A 21,100-nucleotide genomic window follows, 5' to 3' on the forward strand; every position below is an offset into this window, starting at 1 on the left:
TCTCCTGCTTTGACCCACTGACAGTGCCGACACAGGCCCAGGCGCTTGGAGGGTGGAAAAGGGTAGTTCTGGAAGGGAGGGGGCTGGTGTGGTAGGGCGACGCTGGGGGAGGGGAGGACGGAGGGAAAGTGGTGGGAAGGAGGGGAAGGGGCAGGGGAGAATGGAGGGAAGGTGGACTTAGAGGGAGGGGAAATTGGGGGAGGGAGGAATTGGAGTGGGGCATTGTAGGAGGGTGGATTGGGTGGGAAGCAGGGGAATGGGAGAGGGGGAATTGGGGGGAAGGAGGAATTGGGAATGGAGGAGGGGGTGTGCTGGCAGACAAAGCCCTGCCCTATGAGAATCGGGTGAGGATCAGGGCCTTCCTAGTCCTCCAGGCATGCCGGTCCATGGCCGCCTCCTGTTATCCATCTTCCGGCTCCTCCTGCAAGTCCTCCCCAGTCTTGTCCTTCATCCCCTCCTGGTCCACCTTCTCTTCCTCCTGAGACAAAGCTGCATGTCCCTCCCCTTCCTCCTCCTGCATGTCACCCTGCTACTGTGCCAGGTTGCGAAGGGCACAGCAGTCCACCACAAAGCGCAAATCTCGGTTTGGGCCTTTCCCGCTATTTACCCAGTGTGCCCAGATCCGCGCGGCGTAACCCCGTGATTAAATCGCATCCTCTGTTTCAGCAAAGGGGGGAGACAATAAAAAATGGGAAATGCAGGCCTGATATCCTGATATCAGCCATCGGGAAATTGAGGGAATACATTATTAAGGAACTGGTCAGAGTAAATTGAGAAAATCATAACGCAACGAGGGAGAATCAAGGTAGCTTTATGAATGGGGAAAGTGGGTTTGATAAAGCTATTCGAGATTTTCGAGGATGTAGCGAGCAGAGTGGATAAAAGGGAACCAGTAAATTTAGTATATTTAGATTGTCAGAAGTCATTTAATAGGTTGTCACCTGAAAAGGTTATTAAATCAGACAAAAAGCCCATGGTATAGCATGGATAGAGGATTGGCTAAAGTGCAGAAAAAGACAGAACCAGAGAAGCCAGCATGAATTTGAAAAAGAAACTGCGGAGATTTATAGATAGATTAAGTGACTGGGGAAGAAGGTAGTAGCTGGGGTATAATGTGGGGAAATGTGAGGTTATTCGCATTGGTAGGAAGAATAAATGAAACCATTTTTTTTTAACATGGCAAACTATCAAACGTTGGTGTTCAGAGAGATTTGGGTGTCCATGTACATGAAATATGGGAAGCCAAAATGCAGGCAAAGCATGCAAATAGCAAGGCAAACGGCATCTTGTCACACCTGGTGAATTTTGAACCATTTTGGACTCCATACTATGGAAAGATATACATGTTCGAGGGGGTGCAAGAAAGATTCACTGGACTGACATACTGGGCTGAGAGGGTTCTCCTATGAGGACACATTGAGTCGCATGGGCCCTCTCGAGTTTAGAAGTGTGAGAGGAGATCTCATTGAAACATATACATTTCCAAGAGGGCTTGGCAGGGTAAATGTTGAGTGGAGAATCTAAAACTATGGGGTTTAGTATCAGGGTAAGAGGTTCGCCATTTAAGACACAGATGAAGAGAAATATCTTCCCTCTTAAGGTTGTAAATCTTTGGACCTTCTGATGCAAGAGGACTCTGGAATCTCAGTCATTGAGGATATTCCAGACTGAAGTCAATAGCATTTTGAACTCCAAGGGAATTGAGGGATATGGGAATTGTGATGAATGTAAGAAATTGGTACGTATATTGTATTTTCTATCTGTTGCAGTAATGTTTTTAGAAGCCTGAGTTCAGGTATCTGTTTCAGTAATACGATTAAAGAATCCAGGTTAAGGCATCCAGACTCTGCCTGCAAAATGTGCAATTTAGACGTCATAAAATGTGAGATCATCTTTCATTCCAACCATGTATGTGTTTATCTATATAATACCAGATGGAATTTCGTTATGATTCCCTGGAGAGTAGATTATTTGAGACATTTAGGTCAGCAGGTCATGGGATCTGAGTGGGATACAGATGATGTAATTAATGGGAGGAGCTGAGTCTGTAGCAGGCAGTTTCGCTTTTAGATTTGCGAGGAGCTGTAAGCTGAGCCGCAGCATTGTCAAAGCTGTCACGTTGAGCAGTAGTCTGACACAGAGAGAAGGATCTCCCGGTTATTTCCTGAAAAGTGCTCTCTCTCCCTCTAAGCAGTCTTTCCAAGAAAGGCCTGTACAAGTGTACAGCAAGAATCCCTGTGTTTGCTAACTTTATTTGTAAGTGGCATTTGATATGTATTGGTGCTGCTTGCTTGGAATATTTATAGTGAAAGTGCAAACCGTAAGTTTACGTTTTTCCTTGCGTTTAATAATTGGTTAACTGCTAATTGAAAAGCAGTTTTCTGTGATAATGTGTTTCATCCTGTGTTAAAAATGAAGTATGTTTTCATATAAAATATATCTAATGGTCAGAATCATCACGCCTGGGGTGAATTATCCTTTCCTCACAGTTTAAAATTTATCTCAAAAGTGTTTGGGGTTCTCGTCTATGTCTGGGTGACAAGGTGACACAGTGGTTAGCACTGCTGCCTCACAGCACCAAGGATCCAGGTTCATTTCCCACCTTGGGTGGAGTTTGCCCTTTCTCCCCATGTCCACGGGGGTTCCCTCCGGGCGCTCCGGTTTCCTCCCACAGTCTAATGATGTGCGGGTTAGGTGGATTGGCCATGCTAAATTGTCCTTAGTGTCCAAAAGGTTTGGTGGTATTATGGTGATAGGGTGGGGGCTCTTTCAGAGGATTAGTGCAGACTTGATGGGCCAAATGGCCTTCTCCTGCACTGTAGGGTTTCTCTGTATGTGAGAATGTTGGGGCCTGGTCCGAGATCTTAACGGGAATCTGTTGTGAAAGTGGAATTGAGGTTGAAGATTAGCCATTATCTTTTTGAAAGGCCATGCAGAAAAGGAGGCTCATATGATCTTGTCCCACTGCCAATTCTTGTGTTCTTAATAATTCTCTTACATGTAGAATGGGAACTCTGCCAGAAAGTAAGATTTTCAAAAATTCTCCCAAATAGAAACTAATCCAAATCCATTTCATTTTTTGCTTCAATAATTCCAGTTCAATGCAATAATTGAGTACATTTCAAAGTGCATTAATCAGCCCATCACTGGCACCTCTCAAAGAATTATTCGTAGCCAAGCAACATCGTGGCTGAGAATACCTTTAAAGGTGCCTTGGACCCGATGATGAATACAGACTCTGAGCCCAACACCGCCTCGTGATAGATTGCGAGGGGACTGAAAAGATGAGCTGGAGAAGGAATAAAATTCTGTAAAATTGGTCGCAGCCTGAATAACACTCAACATTTACACTGGGTTATGGTATTTTACACATAGGCAATAGACCTGCCTTCTGATTATATTATTAACACCTATCCGAATATCGCCTTCTTTGACTTACTGTCAGTCCTATGCGGCTGGAGTCCTATTCCTTAGCGGTTCAGGTCCTCAGTACAGTACTAAAATGATGAAATCCACGTGTAATTCATTGCCTGCAATGTAGGAATCGTGTATTTGTTAGTAATTTTAATATAATTTAATTCAATATTCCTTATTTTAATATTCTGTCCTCCACTTCCCTGGTACTTACTGAAGTTGTTTGGCTGCTTTAGTTATTGCATGATTGTCAGGTGGCGTTGTGTTTTTAACTTGAGTACTTAGTCAGATATGAATTTTGTGAATTTTCTGATGCAAGTCACACTGCAATTCAGCGCGAATAAAATATCATTAAGTGCTATTTTGATAAGAGCTTCTGCTGTCAGTTTCTTCAACATTCAGATTTTATTTGCAGTGAGATTGTTACAGTTTTTAGCTCGAGGAAAAAATATTGGATTAGCTGTATGATTGGTCGAGTTTCTTTTCCTCCAGAGCCATCAGTCAAGTGTGCAGGATGATGCGTGTGCCTTTTCATCTACAGCAAGGCATACGTTAGCAATTGCACCAAAATCACAGAAAATGCACAGGTTTACAAGTCTGTGTTACAGAAGAGTGAGATGTCATGATTTACGATGTGATGTCTTACTTCAGGCTCAATAAACAGATATTCTGGTCATTAACACATTCCTGTTTGTGGGAGCTTGCTGTGCACAAGCTGCCTGTCACTTTTCCGAGATGACAACAGTCACTAAGCATTGAAAGTACTCCATTGGCTCTGAAGTGCTTTGTAATATCCCGAGGTTGTGAAAGGCGCGAGAGAAATGCAAGTATTTTTTTTCTTTGCTGTGGGTTGTATTAGGGATGATTCAGTGTTTCCAGCACTGGGCCTTCCCTTGACCTGTTGTGGTTTTTTTTTTCTCTCCAAAGCAAAGATTCCAATGCTATGTTAAACTTATTTCTGTCTCCACAATTGTGGTCGACTATCTGAGGCTCTGAACGTGGAATTCACTGGAATCAGTGACCTGGAACATATTCTACAATAACCCATATAATATACGAGATGCAGAACCTTCGCAGTTTCATATTATGTGAGGAGTAAGGGTGTAAATCACTGCTGAGGTCTCTAGACCAATCAATATTGAAAGACAGTTAGAATAAACCTGGCTACTTCTAGATGCTGTGTCGTTTGGAGGACAAAGGAATTTTGCGGAAAAGTGCGACAATGATGTATAAATGGTTATTTTGAAACTACTTTGTCCATTATTTTAATGGTCAAATTAATTTGGCTTGAATCAGTTTGTGCATCCATCAAACTAGTGCATGGGGGTATCCTGGGCAAACATGTTGGGTGCTCATCTCAACACAGCATCGAGTCGTTTTAGGTTGATACTTTTGTGCAATTTCACTGCAATGAGATTTTTTGTGGGGCAGATTTCTTTTCACTAGACTTCTTTTTTTCCATTGAACCTTGCAGGTTTACGGCTAGGGTAAGATCATTTGGCCCAATGTGACTGGGCTGGATCTTTGCTACAACAATCAGAAATAATCCCACTGGCCTCCTCTCTGAGACATTTCCTTGTAGTTTGTCACAGTCAGTGATGAGTTATATTACTGTGTCATGGATGGTAGCATTTATATCACCTCAATGCAATGTATTCAATGTACGATGAATGTACGAGTGTCAAATATATTGTATTATATGTATTTTGTGCAGTAAGGGTTAAAAGCCTGGGTTACTGTGCGTATGATTGCTGCAGTAGTGTTTTTAAAGAATCCTGGTTTGAAAGGTTTTGGGAGCCAGAGGTGCAACTAAGGCATCGTAAAAGCTTGGGCTAATGGAGTTTTGTTTGGATTAAGCAGTTTCCTGTGTAGTTAATTAGATACATTGTGTTTCAGCTTGGTAAGATAAAATAATTAACGGGTGGAGCTAAAGTACTAAGCATTTGCAGAAAAGAAGTTTAGTTGAGTTTTAGATTAGGATGTGAGCAGAAGACAAGCGTCTGCTCTCACTGCAGTTCAGTGAAAGATGTATCTATAGACAAATTAGCAGTTTCTTTCCAAGCAGCTCAGAATTGTGTGGCTGGAAGGTGAGCTGAAAAAAGCTGATAAACAGCTTCTGAAGAAATACAGACAGAATTTCTGTGTGGTACGGACAGGATTCAGGTATCTTCTTTAAAACAGTCACAAATAACATCTCCGTAAAGCAAGTAATCCTGGGTTTGCTAACTGTATTTGAAAGTGGATTGAGAGCTGAGATGATTTTGTTGTTTGAGTGGGAATAACGAGAGCAGTTAAGGGTTATTAAGTCACTGTATTGATTAACATTATTTAAGGGGTACTCGTAAGTTATTTTTTTCTTGTGATGTTAATGATATTTTAATACTGTGGTAGTAATAGAGTTTGTTTCCCAGTCAATGTTGGGGTCTGGTCTGGGATCATAATAAATGTCTTTTTAAATCATCAACAATGAGAGTGATAGCTTTATAAATCTTCATATTGATAGCTATAGCCTCTTAAATCTCCACAACAACAGTAGTTGTCCTTTCAAATCTTTACGATGATTGCTGTTACCATTTTAAATTTTCACAATGAGAGCATTGCCCTCTTAAATCTGGGTTTAACTGAGGTAGGACAAGGGACAGGTAGCTGAACCATTCCCAGTAGGCAGATCGGCCAATGAAATATTTTCATGCGGTTGCCATCTTTTGTTTTAACCTGAGAAGCGGAATACTTTTCTGGGTCCCCACTGCCCAAACCTCCTCGCTTGATCAGATCCACCAACCGTTCCCCCAACCCCCCCAACACTCCCACCCCCCCAGATCTCACCCCATCCCCCCCCCCCCCCCCATTCTCCTCCCCCCCCCCCCCCATCCATCTATGCAGCTGTACTCTGTCAAAATCGAGTCCTCTATCTCTGGAAATTACCATATATCTCCCCATGATAATAACTAGTGGGACTGAGCATGAGATATAGTTAAGCTAAGTGTAGATTTAAAACCTAGAAAGAACCAGATTGACATGTTGCCAAAAATCAGCAAGTACATTAAAACACACAATTAGATAAAAACGACCCTAATGTCTCAGCCCCTTCTTTTAAAAAAACACCAATGCTACTAACTTTGATCTACTTTCATATACTTAGCCTTACCTCTGTTAAATTCCTTTTGATTGTTTGTTCCTTGCTCTTCTAAAGGAGCTGACGTATGCTTGGGCCGGTTTTCCATGAGGCCCAGGGAGCCCTCGGTGTGATATGGCCTCAGCTTAGATGATAAATGTTAGCAGGCTATTTGACCATAGGGAGCATCAGAAAGTCAAGGCTCTGTTTTCACCTGATGTCCCCACCAATGCATTATCCAGCTGGAGTCACTGGATAGCAATCCTGAGGGTTCCCGATCTTAGCGCAGTGCTTCCGAAACTATTTTCCATGTTAACACCAAGATGAACGTGACCCCAGATATTAATAAAAACAAAACAGCAATAAAGTAGTATAGTAACATTCAATATATAATTGTTAAAGTTTTCATATTATAAATCAACATGAAATATACACATGTAATAACATAAATCATTAAATCATATAAATATGACAACCAGTGGATTTAGAGTACTTTGTAAAATGATATTATTTTATATACTCAGGTAGGTTCTAGCCAAGCTTTCCATATTCCCTGGTGAAACCTGTACTCCCCCTCCCCCCCTCCACCAAACACACATTGTATTTAGCTTCTTTCCACACACACACACACCACAAACACACACACAACACACGCACACCCCACAAACACCACCCACACCCCACCCACGCACCCCCCACACACACACCCCCACACACACACCCCCACACACACACCCCCACACACACACCCCCACACCCACGCACCCCACCCACGCACCCCACCCACGCACCCCACACACGCACCCCACACACGCACCCCACACGCACCCCACACACGCACCCCACACACGCACCCCACACACGCACCCCACACACGCACCCCACACACGCACCCCACACACGCACCCCACACACGCACCCCACACACGCACCCCACACACACACCCCACACACACACCCCACACACACACCCCACACACACACCCCACACACACACCCCACACACACACCCCACACACACACCCCACCCACGCACCCCACACACACACCCAACACATACACACACACACCCACACATACACAGAATTGCTCATTGAGCCGCCTCTCTTCCAAATCCACTCACTCGCTCCGTAGCCCCTCTCCCCAACCTCATCCCCCACTCACTCAATCAGCACTATCCAAATGGTTTTGTTCCATGGCTCTTTCCCCATAAGCTTCAATTTTTCTCCTTTTAAGGATTTATCTGACTCTTCTGTGAAAGTTACAATTGAATCTGCCTCCTCTGCCCCTTCTGGCAGAGCATTCCAGATCAGAAAAACTCACTCTGTAAAGACAACTCTCTCCCTCTTCTCCCCACCTCACCCCCACGGACACATTTTTACCAATAATCTTAAAACGGTGAGCTCGGGTTACCGATCATCCTGCCAATGGAAATGATCTCTCCCTGTCTACTCAATCACAATTTTCAACACAAATTATAAAATAAGAGCTCACATAAATCAAAATACAGAATGTTTTTTTTTCATTCAAAGTTGTTTGTTTCAAATTATTTGCCTATTTTAATTGGGATTGTCAAAATTGTTTCTGATGTTGTTCAATAATTCAAATGTTTCTTTTTTATTCATTTACGGGATGTGGGCGTCGCTGGTTAGGCCCAGCATTTATTGCCCATCCCGAGTTGCCCTTCACAAGGTGGTGGTGAGTTGTCTTCTTGAACCGCTGCAGTCCTTGAGGTGTAGGTACACCCACTGTGCTGTTAGGGAGGGTGTTCCATGATGTTGCCCAGCAACAGTGAAGGAGCGGCGTTATGTTTTCAAGTCAGGGTAGTGAGTGACTTGGAGCGGAGCCTCCAGGTGGATGGGTTCCCAGGTATCTGCCGCTCTTGTCTTTCTAGATGGCAGTGGTCATGAGTTTGGAAGGTGTTGTCTAAGGAACCTCAGTGAGTTACTGCAGTGCATCTTGTAGATGGCACACACGGCTGCCACTGTTCGTCGGTGGTGGAGGGTTTGAATGTTTGTGGAAGGGGGAGCAATCAAGCAGGCTGCTTTGTCCTGGATGGTGTTGAGCTTCTTGAGTGTTGTTGGAGCTGCACTCATCCAGGCAGGTGGAGAGTATTCCATTTCACTCCTGATTTGTGCCTTGTAGATGGTGGACTGGCTTTGGAGAGGGTCAGGAGGTGAGTTACTCTCTGTAGGATTCCTAGGCTTTGACCTGCTCTGGTAGCCACAGTATTAATGTGTCTAGTCCAGTTCAGTATCTGATCAATGATAACCCCCAGGATGTTGACTGAGGGGGATTCAGCAATGGGAATGCCATTGAATGTCAAGGGGTGGTTGTTAGATCCTCTCTTTCTAATCATTCTAATGAAGAGCAAAATAGTTAATATTCCAGGTTGATTGCGTTTCAGAAATTATTCTTTCACGGGGCATGGGCGGCGTGCATTAGTTGCCCATTCCTAATTGCCCTTGAACCGAGAGGCTTTCTCGGCCAATTCAGAAGGCAGACAAAAACCAACCACATTGTTGTGGGTCTTGGTCACGTGTAGGACAGACATGGTAAGGGTGGCAGATTCCCTTCCCTAAAAGGAATTGGTGAACCAAATGGGTTTTTATGACAATTGATAGTTTCACAGTCAGCATCACTGAGACTAGCATTATATTCCAGATTTATTAACCAAATTTAAATTGCACCAGCTAAAGCCTTTTGCTCACCACCTACAAGGCAGCACACTACTACCTTCTTAAGGGTAATTAGTGATGGGTAATAAATGCTGGCCTCGCCAGTGGCACGCACATCCCATTGTTCAAGTACCTGGAGTGGGATCTGATGCCACAAGCTTCAGACTCACAGGAGAGAGCGCTATCCCTGAGCCACAGTCAATACCGAAGATAAACATGCCTCATTAACTTTGCTCTTCTATATTTCTTGTCTTCTTATTTCCTTCTTAGGCAGTCCCTTGGGATTGAGGGCGACTTGTTTCCATTCCAGGTTTATGGGTTCTGAGGTGGCTGATAAGTCCACTGAACGATCTGTAGACTCTGTCACATGTGGGACAGGTGATGTTTGGAGGGTCAGGCGAATGGGTCGTTGTGACGTTTGTGCACTGACTTTAACACCTCAACTGTGCCTTCCTGACCAAACTGCTCCATGTGCTCAGTGCCATCCCAAATGAACATTCCCCATAAGAGACGGTTTTGAGGAATGGGAATGTATCTTGGTCTGGGCAAATGCCAAGAGCTATGTTTCCTCACAGACCGCATGTTTTGGTACACGCCGAATGCTTGGCCATGTGAGTGGCCGCACATGCTCGGCTCTGGGTTTCTCCTCCTGTCGTCATAGGGTTCAGCCGTCCTGCATGGAAAAGCAACTCTAAAACCCATCACGGGACCCAGGCTTTGTTGCCGGAATAGGGGAAAGTTCAGGATGGAGAGGAGAGAACACACCACGAGGGAACTCAGAGAGAGAGACAATCCAGAGAAGGAAACCACTAGGGATGGAGCAACCAGGAGGAGGCCACCACCAATAGAAACCACTGAGGAAAGGACAACAGTGAGATGAAAAGGCTCCTGACAGAAAATGTGCAACTGGTAAAGACTCCAGGTAAGCAGGCCCAACAAAGCTGTCAAGGTCACTGGCTGCATGCTAGAAAGGGCTCGGGTTCAGCCAGTGCCAGCCCCGTGAAGCTAGCCAGCTATTAAAGAGCTGAAATTGTGCCATGAACTAGGGCTTGCAGTGCAGACTCAGGAATCCAAGGGATGTGGTCTTGGGAGATGAGATTGAAACCCTGGTGAGGTGAGCAGCATTGAGGAAATCTGACTCAGAAAGGCATTGAGGGAATTCAGAGACTTGATCTTCAAAAGAGAAAGTTTGGAATCCCTCATGAGGGAGACAGATTTGTAACGAGATTTAGTGTGCCCTGGTTACATTTGCTATTGAATATGTAGTGCGGGTGTTTGAGCAAAGTTTACCTGTTAATTCACATTTACCGTTAAACCTGAATGTTGAAGTATGTTAGAGTATAAGATAGATATTGTAAATTGTTTGATTTTTCTGACCTTGAACAGTAAAGTTTTTGTTTTGTTGAAAAAACGTGGAATCCTGTGTCTTTATTTTCTTAGTAAGTACCTTAGATCTCAAACATTGTCACATCAGCAAAACATTCCTGGTCCCCAACCAGAACATACCACAATCTGGGGGCCTGTTCCACCTGGGGGTCTCCTTCCACGACCAAGTTCTGAGTGGAACAGTTACTTTGGGTATCTGGCATCAGGCTTATGAATGAGGGGCGACACGGTGGCACAGTGATTAGCACTGCTGCCTCACACTGCCAAGGACCCAAGTTCTATTCCGGCCTTAGGTCACTGTCTGTGTAGAGTTTGTACATTCTCCCAGTGTCTGTGTCAGTTTCTACCAGGTGCTCCGGTCTCCTTCCACAGTCCAAAGATGTGGTTAGGTGGATCTGTCATGCTAAGTTGCCCTCTCCTCTCCAAAGGTTAGGTGGGGTTCCGAGAATAGGGCAGTGCAGACTCGATGGGCCAAATGGTCTCCTTCTGCACTGTAGGGATTCTATGATCGCTTGTCCAGCAGAGCTGATTTTGAGTCACCAGTGCCTCAATGTTGGGCATGTTGGCTTGGGAGAGGACACTGTCCTGAGAGATCTTGCTGCAACATTGCTGGTGGTACTGATTCAGTGCTTCGAGGATGCTGCTGCTGATGTCCAAGTCTCCAAATCACATAGGAGTGCGGGAGATCACTGCTACTCAGTAAACCGCAACCTGACACTTGGGTTTGAGATTCTGGTCCTCAAATAGTCTTTCTCGCAATCAGCTGAAGCTGGCACATTGGAGGCGATAATGAATTTTATTATCCACCTGCATCAAGATGGAGTCTTCCAAGAAATGAAAAATGGCCCACATTTTCCAGGATCTCACTGTTGATTTTAATTAATATATGGAGTTATTGTGCTGCATCTTTATCTCATTTTTAGTGCTATTTATTGTAACCTTATGAAGGCAACTTGTGTAAAGCAATTGGTCTATAAGCTGTAATTAAGGTAAAAATACTAAGTGGACAATCTTATAAAGTCAGAGACATGAGTGCCAGCTGGCAGGCTATGGTTAACACCTTTCCGTCACCATTGTCTCAGTACGCCAATAAGCTTTCACATCACCGCCACATCATTTTCACATCACAATGATACAACATCCTCGTCAACTCCTCCTGGTGCTCAGACATGGCGACCCTGGCAGGCTACTGCTCCTCGGATCTGGAATGCCTGACTGTGAAGTGCCCCCCATACTATCTTCCATGGGAGGTCACTTCTCCATCATCACAGCGGCCTACATCCCACCCCAGGTGGGTGTGAAGAAGTCGCTTGATGAATTGCACACCGCTATAAACAGCCGTGAAACAGAATACCCGGAGGCCTTGTATATTGTGGCCGGAGACTTCTACAAGGCCAACCTGGCAAAATTCTGCTCCAACTCCATTTACAGGTTTGCTGATGACACGACCATAGTGGGTCAGATTTCAAACAACGATGAGTCAGAATACAGGAGGGAGGTGGAGAACTTATGGCATGGTGCAATGACAACAATCTCTCCCTCAATGTTAGCAAAACTAAGGAGCTGGTGATCGACTTCAGGAAGCGAAGTGTTGTCCATCCCCCTGTCTGTATCAATGGTACCGAGGTGGAGATGGTGGGCAGTTTCAAATTCCTAAGTGTAAACATCACCAACAATCTGTCCAGGTCCACCCCCATATCTGGCTGCATCATAGCCTGGTATGGCAACTGCTCTGCCCAAGACCAGAAGAAACTACAGAGAGTCGTGAACACTGCCCAGTCCATCACGCGGAACCGCCTCTCATCCATTGACTCTGTCTACAGTTCCTGCTGCCTTGGGAAAGCGGGCAGCGTAATCAAAGCCCTCCCGCCTGGGTTATTCTCTCTTTCAACCTCTTCCATTGGGCAGGAGATATAAAAATTTGAGAACACCCAACAGATTCAAAAACAGCGTCTTCCCCACTGTTATCAGACAGAATGACCCTCTTATGGACTGAGCTGATCTTTCTACACATCTTCTCTACAGTTGTAGCCCTACATTCCATGTGCTTCACCCAGTGTGCGTGTATTTACATCGTGTATTTATGGTATGTCCTATATTTTTCATGTGTGGAGCGATCTGCCTGGATTGTACACAGAACAATACTTTTCACTGTATCTCAGTACACGTGACAATAAATCTAAATTAAAACTGTGGGGTGCAAGGTGATTAATTGTCAATCTGTTAGGGAGATCGGGTCCCCCGTGGTGTAACTACAATCCACATGAAACCATCGCACCGTCAGCGCCTTAATACACGCAGACATCCGCCACATATGGGATCAAAGAGGCCGGGATATGTAATTTTCGTGAAATACATTTTTTACCCTTCCAAACAAGCCCACTGGAATCCTAATGCAAGTGTAACGACACTTCTGGGCAAAGCAGTCTCGTTGGGCTTGACGTTTGACAAATCTGCTGGGGGGGGGGGGGGTTCAGAGAGGATTCGGTGTGAATGCTGCTCTTGGCACCCGGCTGACCGCTCTTATCAGGATGGATTCGAATTGGGCCAAGTGGTGGCCCGAAGCATTTGTGAGAATCTCGGATGCAATGAGGCGGGGGGGGGATCGAGTTTTTTTTCTCCCAAATATAAAATTGCAACCAATCTGGCGATGGTGGAAAGCAGGGGTTAGGGGGAGATGTCATTAACATTCCTCCCTGGCCGACACCGCCGACTTAATGACTGTCAGGCGGCCTGGGGTGGGACCCAATTTTGCAAGTTTGATCCAATGCTGCCTCATTGATCGCTTTAAGTTCTGGGGCTCCGTGCCTGGAGTTTGAATGCACGGAAGCGCCTCATTGAAAGTTTGTTAAGACTGTACATGCGTCAGCTAGTGGTTTGCATCTGCAGCCAGCAGAGTTGACGCTTAGAGAGAGAGAGAGAGAGGAAAGAGAGAGAGAGAGAGAGGAGCAGAGGGTTACCTTCCCTTTCATTCCTGAGCTACCTTGTAAACCACCAGGGAAGCCAAGAAATTGGAGCGATTCAGCAGAATCTGCAATGGAAACTCTTTTCCCCAGCCCCCGAAACAACACACACACACACACACACACACAGAGATGAGACATTGATAGCCCTGACATTGACATGCGATGCCCTGAAACTAACAAGGGCTGGTTCAATGTGACAACGCAGCGAGCGATGGAGGAATACGAGGCTCTGGCGTATGACACAGCCCTGAGTACCTTGGTGGCCGTGCTGGTGTACGTGCTGCTGAAAGTGAGCGTGGACGGCTACCGGCAGTGGAGAGCCCGGGTGAAGGTGCTGATCGTGGGCTCGGGTCCGGTGGGGCTGACGGCCGCCCTGATCGCCGCCCGCTCGGGCAAGGTGCGGCGCCTGGTGCTGCTGGAGGAGCGCCACCGCACCGCGCTGCTGTCCAGACCCCAGCAGATCGCCCTGGACCCCGGCAGCGTCCGCTTCCTCCTGGGGCTCGGCGTGGACTTCGACAACATGGAAGGCTGCTGGCACAACGAGCACTTCTTCACCAAGATCGGAGTCTTCCAGGAGTACGTGCTGAGCCTCCTGGAGAAAAAGAAGCAGGAGATGGACCTTCAGATCTACCTGGGCACCAAGGTAAGTGGGGCTTGGGAGGGGCAGCACTTACTGACCACCCTAAAGTCGTCAGGGAGACTGAATCTGGAGATATTTAATTGGTAACGAATTTGGTGACTTTTCTCACACACGTTGTTACATATTTCCGGAGGAAAATACTTTCTCTTTAAATTACTCCACCCCAAATGATTATTTCAAGCGAGTGTTTCAAGTTCCCCCAGAGGGACCCGAGAGAGCGTTAATATTCACTGCGGGCTCCCCCAGGAGTGTGTAAGGAAATCAGTCGTGTTTTCCTTTACACAAAAGTTAAACAGTCAAAGTTTGAAGTCTTGTTGACATTTTATTTTAAAAATCTGATACATTTGATTCAATGTTGATGCTTGTAATATGGCAACAACTGGCTTCTGACCCGATGTGATTTAACTTTTTTTTTTGTTTCAATTATTCTTCCTCTACTGGCAATGGTGATTTTAAAATGAGTCATATTTTGATACATTGTCACTGGTCAATCATTGCCACTTGCCGTGCCTACACAGCCTGGTTTGTTTCAGGCAGAATTGGTTTTGTCCATTAGAGATGGTGACGAACCCGTTATGAGATAAATTCAATGCAAGTCATACTCGCCTTGTTCATTAACAACTGCCCCCAAAGAACTGGGTGAACTAAAATACTGTTAACTGGGGGTTGTTGTGGAGCTCTAACGTGGATTTTAAGGAAAATGGATTTGAAGTGCACCTTGAGGTGCTTCCCTGGGTGCCAAATCTGATCCTCGGGGAGTGGGGTGATTTGACTGGACCTGTTTACCCCGCCCCCTTATTTGACCTGAGTTATAGCCTGTCTTTTCTGCTACCCACACCAAATGCCAACATTATTATTGATGTCTTGTGACACTATGCAAGGTTCTTCTCGTAATACACCGGACTCTTCTTAACAGCACTGTGGATGCCCAGGAAAACAACAGTGATTCAAGAAGGTGGCTGGCTAACCACCTTCCCGAGGGCCATTCGGGATGGGCACCATAATGCTGGCTTTGTCAGAAACATCCACGGTTCCATGAACGAATATGAAATAAATCACGACATGTGATTTTGTATTTGCCGAGGTTTCAGTTAATTGCTGATTGTTCACGTGTTTAAAAACGTCATTGAGTTCTGCTGGAACAATTTCCATTATTGGCTGGAATTCTCTGGCCGTTGAGATTCATTCTTCCTGCTGGCAGCGCAGTGGATTTCCTGGTGACGTGGGGTGGCTTCAATGGGTTGACGAGCAGCGGGAAGATGGAATGCCGCCACCAGCGAATGGCGTGCCACCGAGAAATACGCGGCCGGGAAGCTGGAGAATCCAGCCCATTGCGTTCATAATCAGTCGACCCTCTGTCACGGAGAAAGCAAAGGTTGGCAGGGGAGAAGGTGACAAATGCTAGAAACGCAACAGAATTGCGATGTAGAAGTTGGGAAAATAATGTGAACTTGAGATGCATGCTGGTGTCAACATAATAATAATAAATCGCTTATTGTCACAAGTAGGCTTCAATGAAGTTACTGTGAAAAGCCCCATTCCGGCGCCTGTTCGTGGAGGCCGGTACGGGAATTGAACCCTCGCTGCTGGCATTGTTCTGCATTGCAAGCCAGCTATTTAGCCCACTGTACCAAACCAGCCCCTAGAAATAACCCAAGAGTTTGTGATGAGGACGTGGACACTCTTGAGACACACAGCACCACAATTGTCTGCACCGTTTGTGTTACTCCACCTTGTGAAAAGGAGAGCTCTTTGTCCATCTCCCTGAGTTCCAAAAGGCTGCTGCATTTGCACAGTGGTTATGCATTAAACCCGTCCCAGGAAGCTCGGACAGCATTTGACAATATAAGAACCATTTTTGATGAGAGTTTGGTTCCTGCAATGCCTCGGAACTTCCACAGCCTAGGAAATAAGAGCAACTTATATTCATATAAAAGCAAGATGCTGCAGATGTTGGAAATCTGGAATAAGAACAGAAAATGCTGGATAAACTCAGCAGGCCTGGCAGCATTTGTGGAGAGAGAAACAGAGTTGTTAAAGTCCGAGATCTTAACTCTCTTTCACTCTCCACAGATGGTGCCAAACCTGCTGAGCTTGCCCAGCATTTATATCTATGTAATGCCTTGACTGCGATGTGAAGTCCTAAAGAACTTCAAAGAAGCACCATAAGGCAAAATATGTTGCTTGAGTCACATAAAAGGGTATTTAGTCGGATGCTGAACAGCTTGGTCCGAGAGAGAGATTTTGAGGAATATCAGGGGTGGAAATGTGAGGAGGGAATTCCAGAGGTTAGGGCCCAGGCAACTGAAAACATAGTGGAGTGGCGGAGAGATTAAAATCAAGAGGCCGGGACTAGATGAGCACTAATAGCTCGGATGTTTGTGGCCCTGGAGGAGATTAAGAGATGGGAGGGGGGCAGGGGGTGCTGTTATCCGATTGCACTTCCTGCAATTTGCGGTTCAGAGATTTTGAGCTGAAGTATAAGGAACAACATTTAATTAAAAAAGCACCATGCTGTGAGATGTCCTGTTCTAAATGCAATGGGTCAGTTTAAGGTTTCATGTGTCAGTTCTGACTAAACATTCCAAGCCACAATATTAGCCACTCTGATTTCCCATTTGACCTCCCAATATTTTGTTTGGATAACCCTCTGTGGTTCTGTCTTGTAAAACGCCAAGCATGCAACTAATTGAGATTGAGCCTCTATTATGTTCATTATTGTTATTTACCAATAGCTCGTGCTGTTCAATTTATTTTCTAACTATTCCCCAAAACCTACACTTTCTATGTAGCTGCTACAAGGCTCTGATTAGCTCATCCCAAATAGGCTCCATGAGGAACTTTCAAAAAATGAATCCCCACAGCGCAGAAGGAGGCCGTTTGGCCCATCTAATTTGCACCGATCCTCTGAAAGAGCACTCTACCTGAGCTCAATCCCATGGGCAGCACGGTAGCATAGTGGTAGCACTGTTGCTTCACAGGCCAGATCCCAAGTTCGATTCCCGCTTGGCTCACTGTGCGAAGTCTGCATGTTCTCCCCGTGTCTGCGTGGGTTTCCTCCGGGTGCTCCGGTTTCCACCCACAGTCTAAAGATGTGCAGGTTAGGTGGAGTGGCCATGCTAAATTTCACTTATTGGCCATAAAGGTTAGGTGGGGTTACGGGATAGGGTGGAGATATGGACTTAGGTCAGGTGCCCTTTCCAAGGGCCGGCTCCGATTCTATGGTTCTGTGCCCAGAACCTAGATCTAACCCTCATGATCAAACTTTGGTTCAACATCTCATCTTAAGTGAAGGTCCTCTGACAATTCAGTGCTGTGCTGAAGTGAATCAGCCTAGATTATGTGATCAAGTGTCTGGTGCTGGATTTGAATGCACCGCCTGCTGACTCCGAGGCAGACACCCTACCAAACTGTATGCTGTATCAAACCACCACCACCGACAACCCCCGCCCCACACAGATTGTAGATATGCTGTCATGCATGAACTTTGTTCTCCCTATATTACTCCTTTCAGATATCACATTGAAAATTAAGGCTGTGTTTGCTCCCTCAGTGGGTGCAAAATATGCCATGTCACTTCTTGAAGAAGAATTCACACTGTTGACCTCTGTTGCTCAATAATTTAAAGTTGCCTCTGCTAAAATAAGGTACTCGGAATGCACTTTTCTCAGCATTAACACTGGGCTGTGATGTACGATTGAACCATGGCAGTGTTTTGTTCTGGGAATGTAACTGGTTATTAACCCTCTTAGTAGGATCAAATTAGCAATATGCTAATGCATTTCCCATGGCCTGGAAGTGAAAATTAATATTTTAATACAAAAACAGAAAATATTGGACAATCCCAGCAGGTCTGACAGCATCTGTGGAGAGAGAAGGGAGCTAACGTCAGCTATGACAAAAGAGCCATCCAGACTCGAAATGTTAGCTCCCTTCTCCCTCCACAGAGGCTGTCAGACCTGCTGAGATTGTCCAGCATTTTCTGTCTTTGTTTCCGATTCCAGCATCCGCAGTAATTTGCTTTTATCTTTGTGTGTAATATCTTAATACGTCAGTGCAGAGGAAATATAACCAGTTGGGGTTTTCACAATGTCAGTATGACTTGAAGCTGCATACAGAGTTTCGCTCAGTTTGTAGTGAATCTGCGATATATTTCAACATACATTTCTGGTGCCATAATTTTAACATCAACATGTTTTTTACCGCAAAACTGTGGCTCACTTGGTAGCTCTTGAGTCAGACGTTTGTGGGTTTACTCCCTCACCCAAAGACATGGGCAACCACCCCACCCCACCCCTGGAAGTTGACACTTCAGTGCAATACTGAAAGAGTGCTGCCTTGTTGGAGTTACCTTCTTTCGGAGAGGTCCGAAAGGTTCTCTGGGGAGAATTTAAAAGATCCAATGGACGTTTCAAATTCTTTCAGAAAGAATGCTCCCTGATGCCCAGGACCAACGTTGACTTCACAACCAACATCAAAAACAGATCATCCGGTTATTATCATATGACTGCTTGTGACAGCTTGCTTTGTCCAAATGGGCATCCGTTTCCTACGTTACAAAAGCAAACGTATGCGGAAAGAGCTTCAACGGAATAAACTAAATTATGAGCCTGTACCTAATGGCGGCACGGTAGCACACTGGTTAGCACTGTTGCTTCACAGCGCCAGGGACCCGGGTTCGATTCCCGGCTTGGGTCACTCTGTGCGGAGTCTGCACGTTCTCCCCGTGCCTGCGTGGGTTTCCTCCAGGTGCTCCAGTTTCCTCCCATAAGTTCCGAAAGACGTGCTCGTTAGATGAATCGGACATTCTGAATTCCTCCTCAGTGTGCCCGAACAGGCAACGGAGTGTGGCGACTGGGGTTTTTTCCACAGTAATTTCAGTGCACTGTTAATGTACGCCTACTTATGACACTAATAAAGATTCTTGTTATAATCTCTCACCCACTTGAAGTTGGTCCTGTTAGTGCTTGCAGTTTCCTGGTAACTTGTCTAAGTAGGATCAGATATGAATTGATTTTCTCTCATAATACGTAATATTGACGGTAAAACCCATAGTAAATTGAAAACCTAACTGATGGGAGAAATGTCTCCTTGTTTGACTGTAAGAGTCCTCTGTGAAATAATTTGCAACTCAACACTGACCCCTTTTAGCTGTATGTTGTCTTTTATGTTGAAAAACTTCCCAGGTTGTTTTACAGAGGGTTCAACCCAATTCTTGGAGTAGGCAACTCTTGCAATATGGGATAGTGACTGTCGGAAATAGAGGGAGAGAAATTCTGTTTGATGCTGCAAGGGTGGTGGCCGTCAGGGCCAAGGTACATTGTTGTAGGGGTTAGTGCCTAGAGCCGGGGGTAACTGATGCTGAAACTGGGTGACAAAATTGATTGAAATATATTCCAATCACTCAACTGCAGTTTGTCTAAAAGAAAAAATGTGGTCCTCCCTCAGAATCCTCTTGTGATTTTGAGTGTAATGACGTCCTGGGTGGGATTCTTCGCAATCGGCGGGATGTCCGCTGACCGGCGCCAAAAATGGCGTGAATCAGTCCGGCATCGCGCCGCCCCAAAGGTGTGAATCCTCCGCATCTTGAGGGGCCGAGCCCTAACCTTGAGGGGCTAGGCCCGCGCAGGACTGATTTCCGCCCCGCCAGCTGGCAGAAAAGGCCTTTGGTGCCCCGCCAAGTGGCGGAAAAGGCCTTTGTTGCCCCGCCAGCTGGCGCAAAACTGACTTTGCCGTGCGGCGCATGCGCGGGAGCGCCAGCGGCCGCTCACGGCATCCCCGCGCATGCGCAGTGGAGGGGGTCTCTTCCGCCTCCGCCATAGTGGAGACCATGGTGAAGGCGGAAGGAAAAGAGTGCCCCCACGGCACAGGCCCGCCCGCGGATTGGTGGGCCCCGATCGCGGGCCAGGCCACCGTGGGGGCACCCCCCGGGGCCAGATCGCCCCGCCCCAGGACACCGGAATCCACCTGCGCCGCCTTGTCCTGCCGGTAAGAGAAGTGGTTTGATTCTCGCCAGCGGGACAGGCATTCCAGCAGCGGGACTTCGGCCCATCGCGGGCTGGAGAATCGCCGGTGGGGGGGCCCGCCTACCGGCGTGGTGCGATTCCCACCCCCGCAGAATATCCGGTGCCGGAGAATTCGTCAACCGGCGGGGGCGGGATTCACGCCAGCCCCCGGGAATTCTCCGACCCGGCGGGGGGTCGGAGAATCCCGCCCCCTATGTTGCATATATGAATGAATATTTCATATATGCTTGAAGCATTTCAGTCACATTAGCTCCTCCCCTTCCTGAATTTTCCCTGGAGCCTGAAGGAGAGAAAGAGAATTCTTCACTATCCAGTCAAGAGCTGCTGAGCAATTGTAATTTCTTCAAACATGAGTTTTGCTAGTGACCCGGCATGTCCTTTGAGAAGCATTTTGATTTTTTTTTCCTGAGCTATTTTTACCCAAATTGTTAGCCCTGAGCGGTCCTTTCATCACTTTGTTGCTTGGTAGTCAAGAAAAGACATATTATTCGTCTTAACAATTATTACTTTGTTGCATCAGGAACAATTAGGGAGCTAGTTTTAATGACCAACGTCATTTTTCAGCTTCTTTGCCTCAAATTTTCCTCATCCCCAGTCCTTTGAATAAATGGTTCTGAGGGATCTGGTGTGGTTGGTATTGGCGAATGGAGTGCGATGGGTGTGGTCCCACTCTGGGTGCCCAGATAGGCGAGCCTCTCGCCTGAGCTCACGGGCAGGGCGCTCCCCTTGTGGCAGAGGGGTTATCTGTCACTAAGTGAACCCTTAATTGGCCACAAGTGGTTCCTTTGGGCCAGGGAGGCTGTCCTCCATCTTCCCCATTGCAGATATAATAGCATGATGGTGGGATGGTGATGGGCCCGGTAGCGCAGGGGGCA

At 46.2% G+C, this 21,100-nt stretch overlaps 1 protein-coding gene across 3 annotated transcripts in view; it reads left to right on the top strand.

Annotated features, from left to right (window-relative positions):
- The first annotated feature begins 13,302 nt into the window (after nucleotides 1-13,302).
- Nucleotides 13,303-21,100, top strand: part of LOC140430375 (uncharacterized) — a 173,208-nt gene continuing 165,410 nt past the window's right edge. Inside the window, exon 1 of one of the 3 annotated variants that reach the window (XM_072517836.1) lies at nucleotides 13,303-14,202. In XM_072517836.1, coding sequence (XP_072373937.1) covers nucleotides 13,717-14,202 — 486 coding nt within the window. In that variant the 5' untranslated portion in view covers nucleotides 13,303-13,716. The remainder of the gene's footprint in view (nucleotides 14,203-21,100) is intronic. The other 2 variants (XM_072517835.1, XM_072517834.1) reach the window with 2 other exon arrangements.

The sequence above is a fragment of the Scyliorhinus torazame genome, chromosome 10, assembly GCF_047496885.1.
Source record: "Scyliorhinus torazame isolate Kashiwa2021f chromosome 10, sScyTor2.1, whole genome shotgun sequence".
NCBI lineage: Eukaryota > Metazoa > Chordata > Chondrichthyes > Carcharhiniformes > Scyliorhinidae > Scyliorhinus > Scyliorhinus torazame.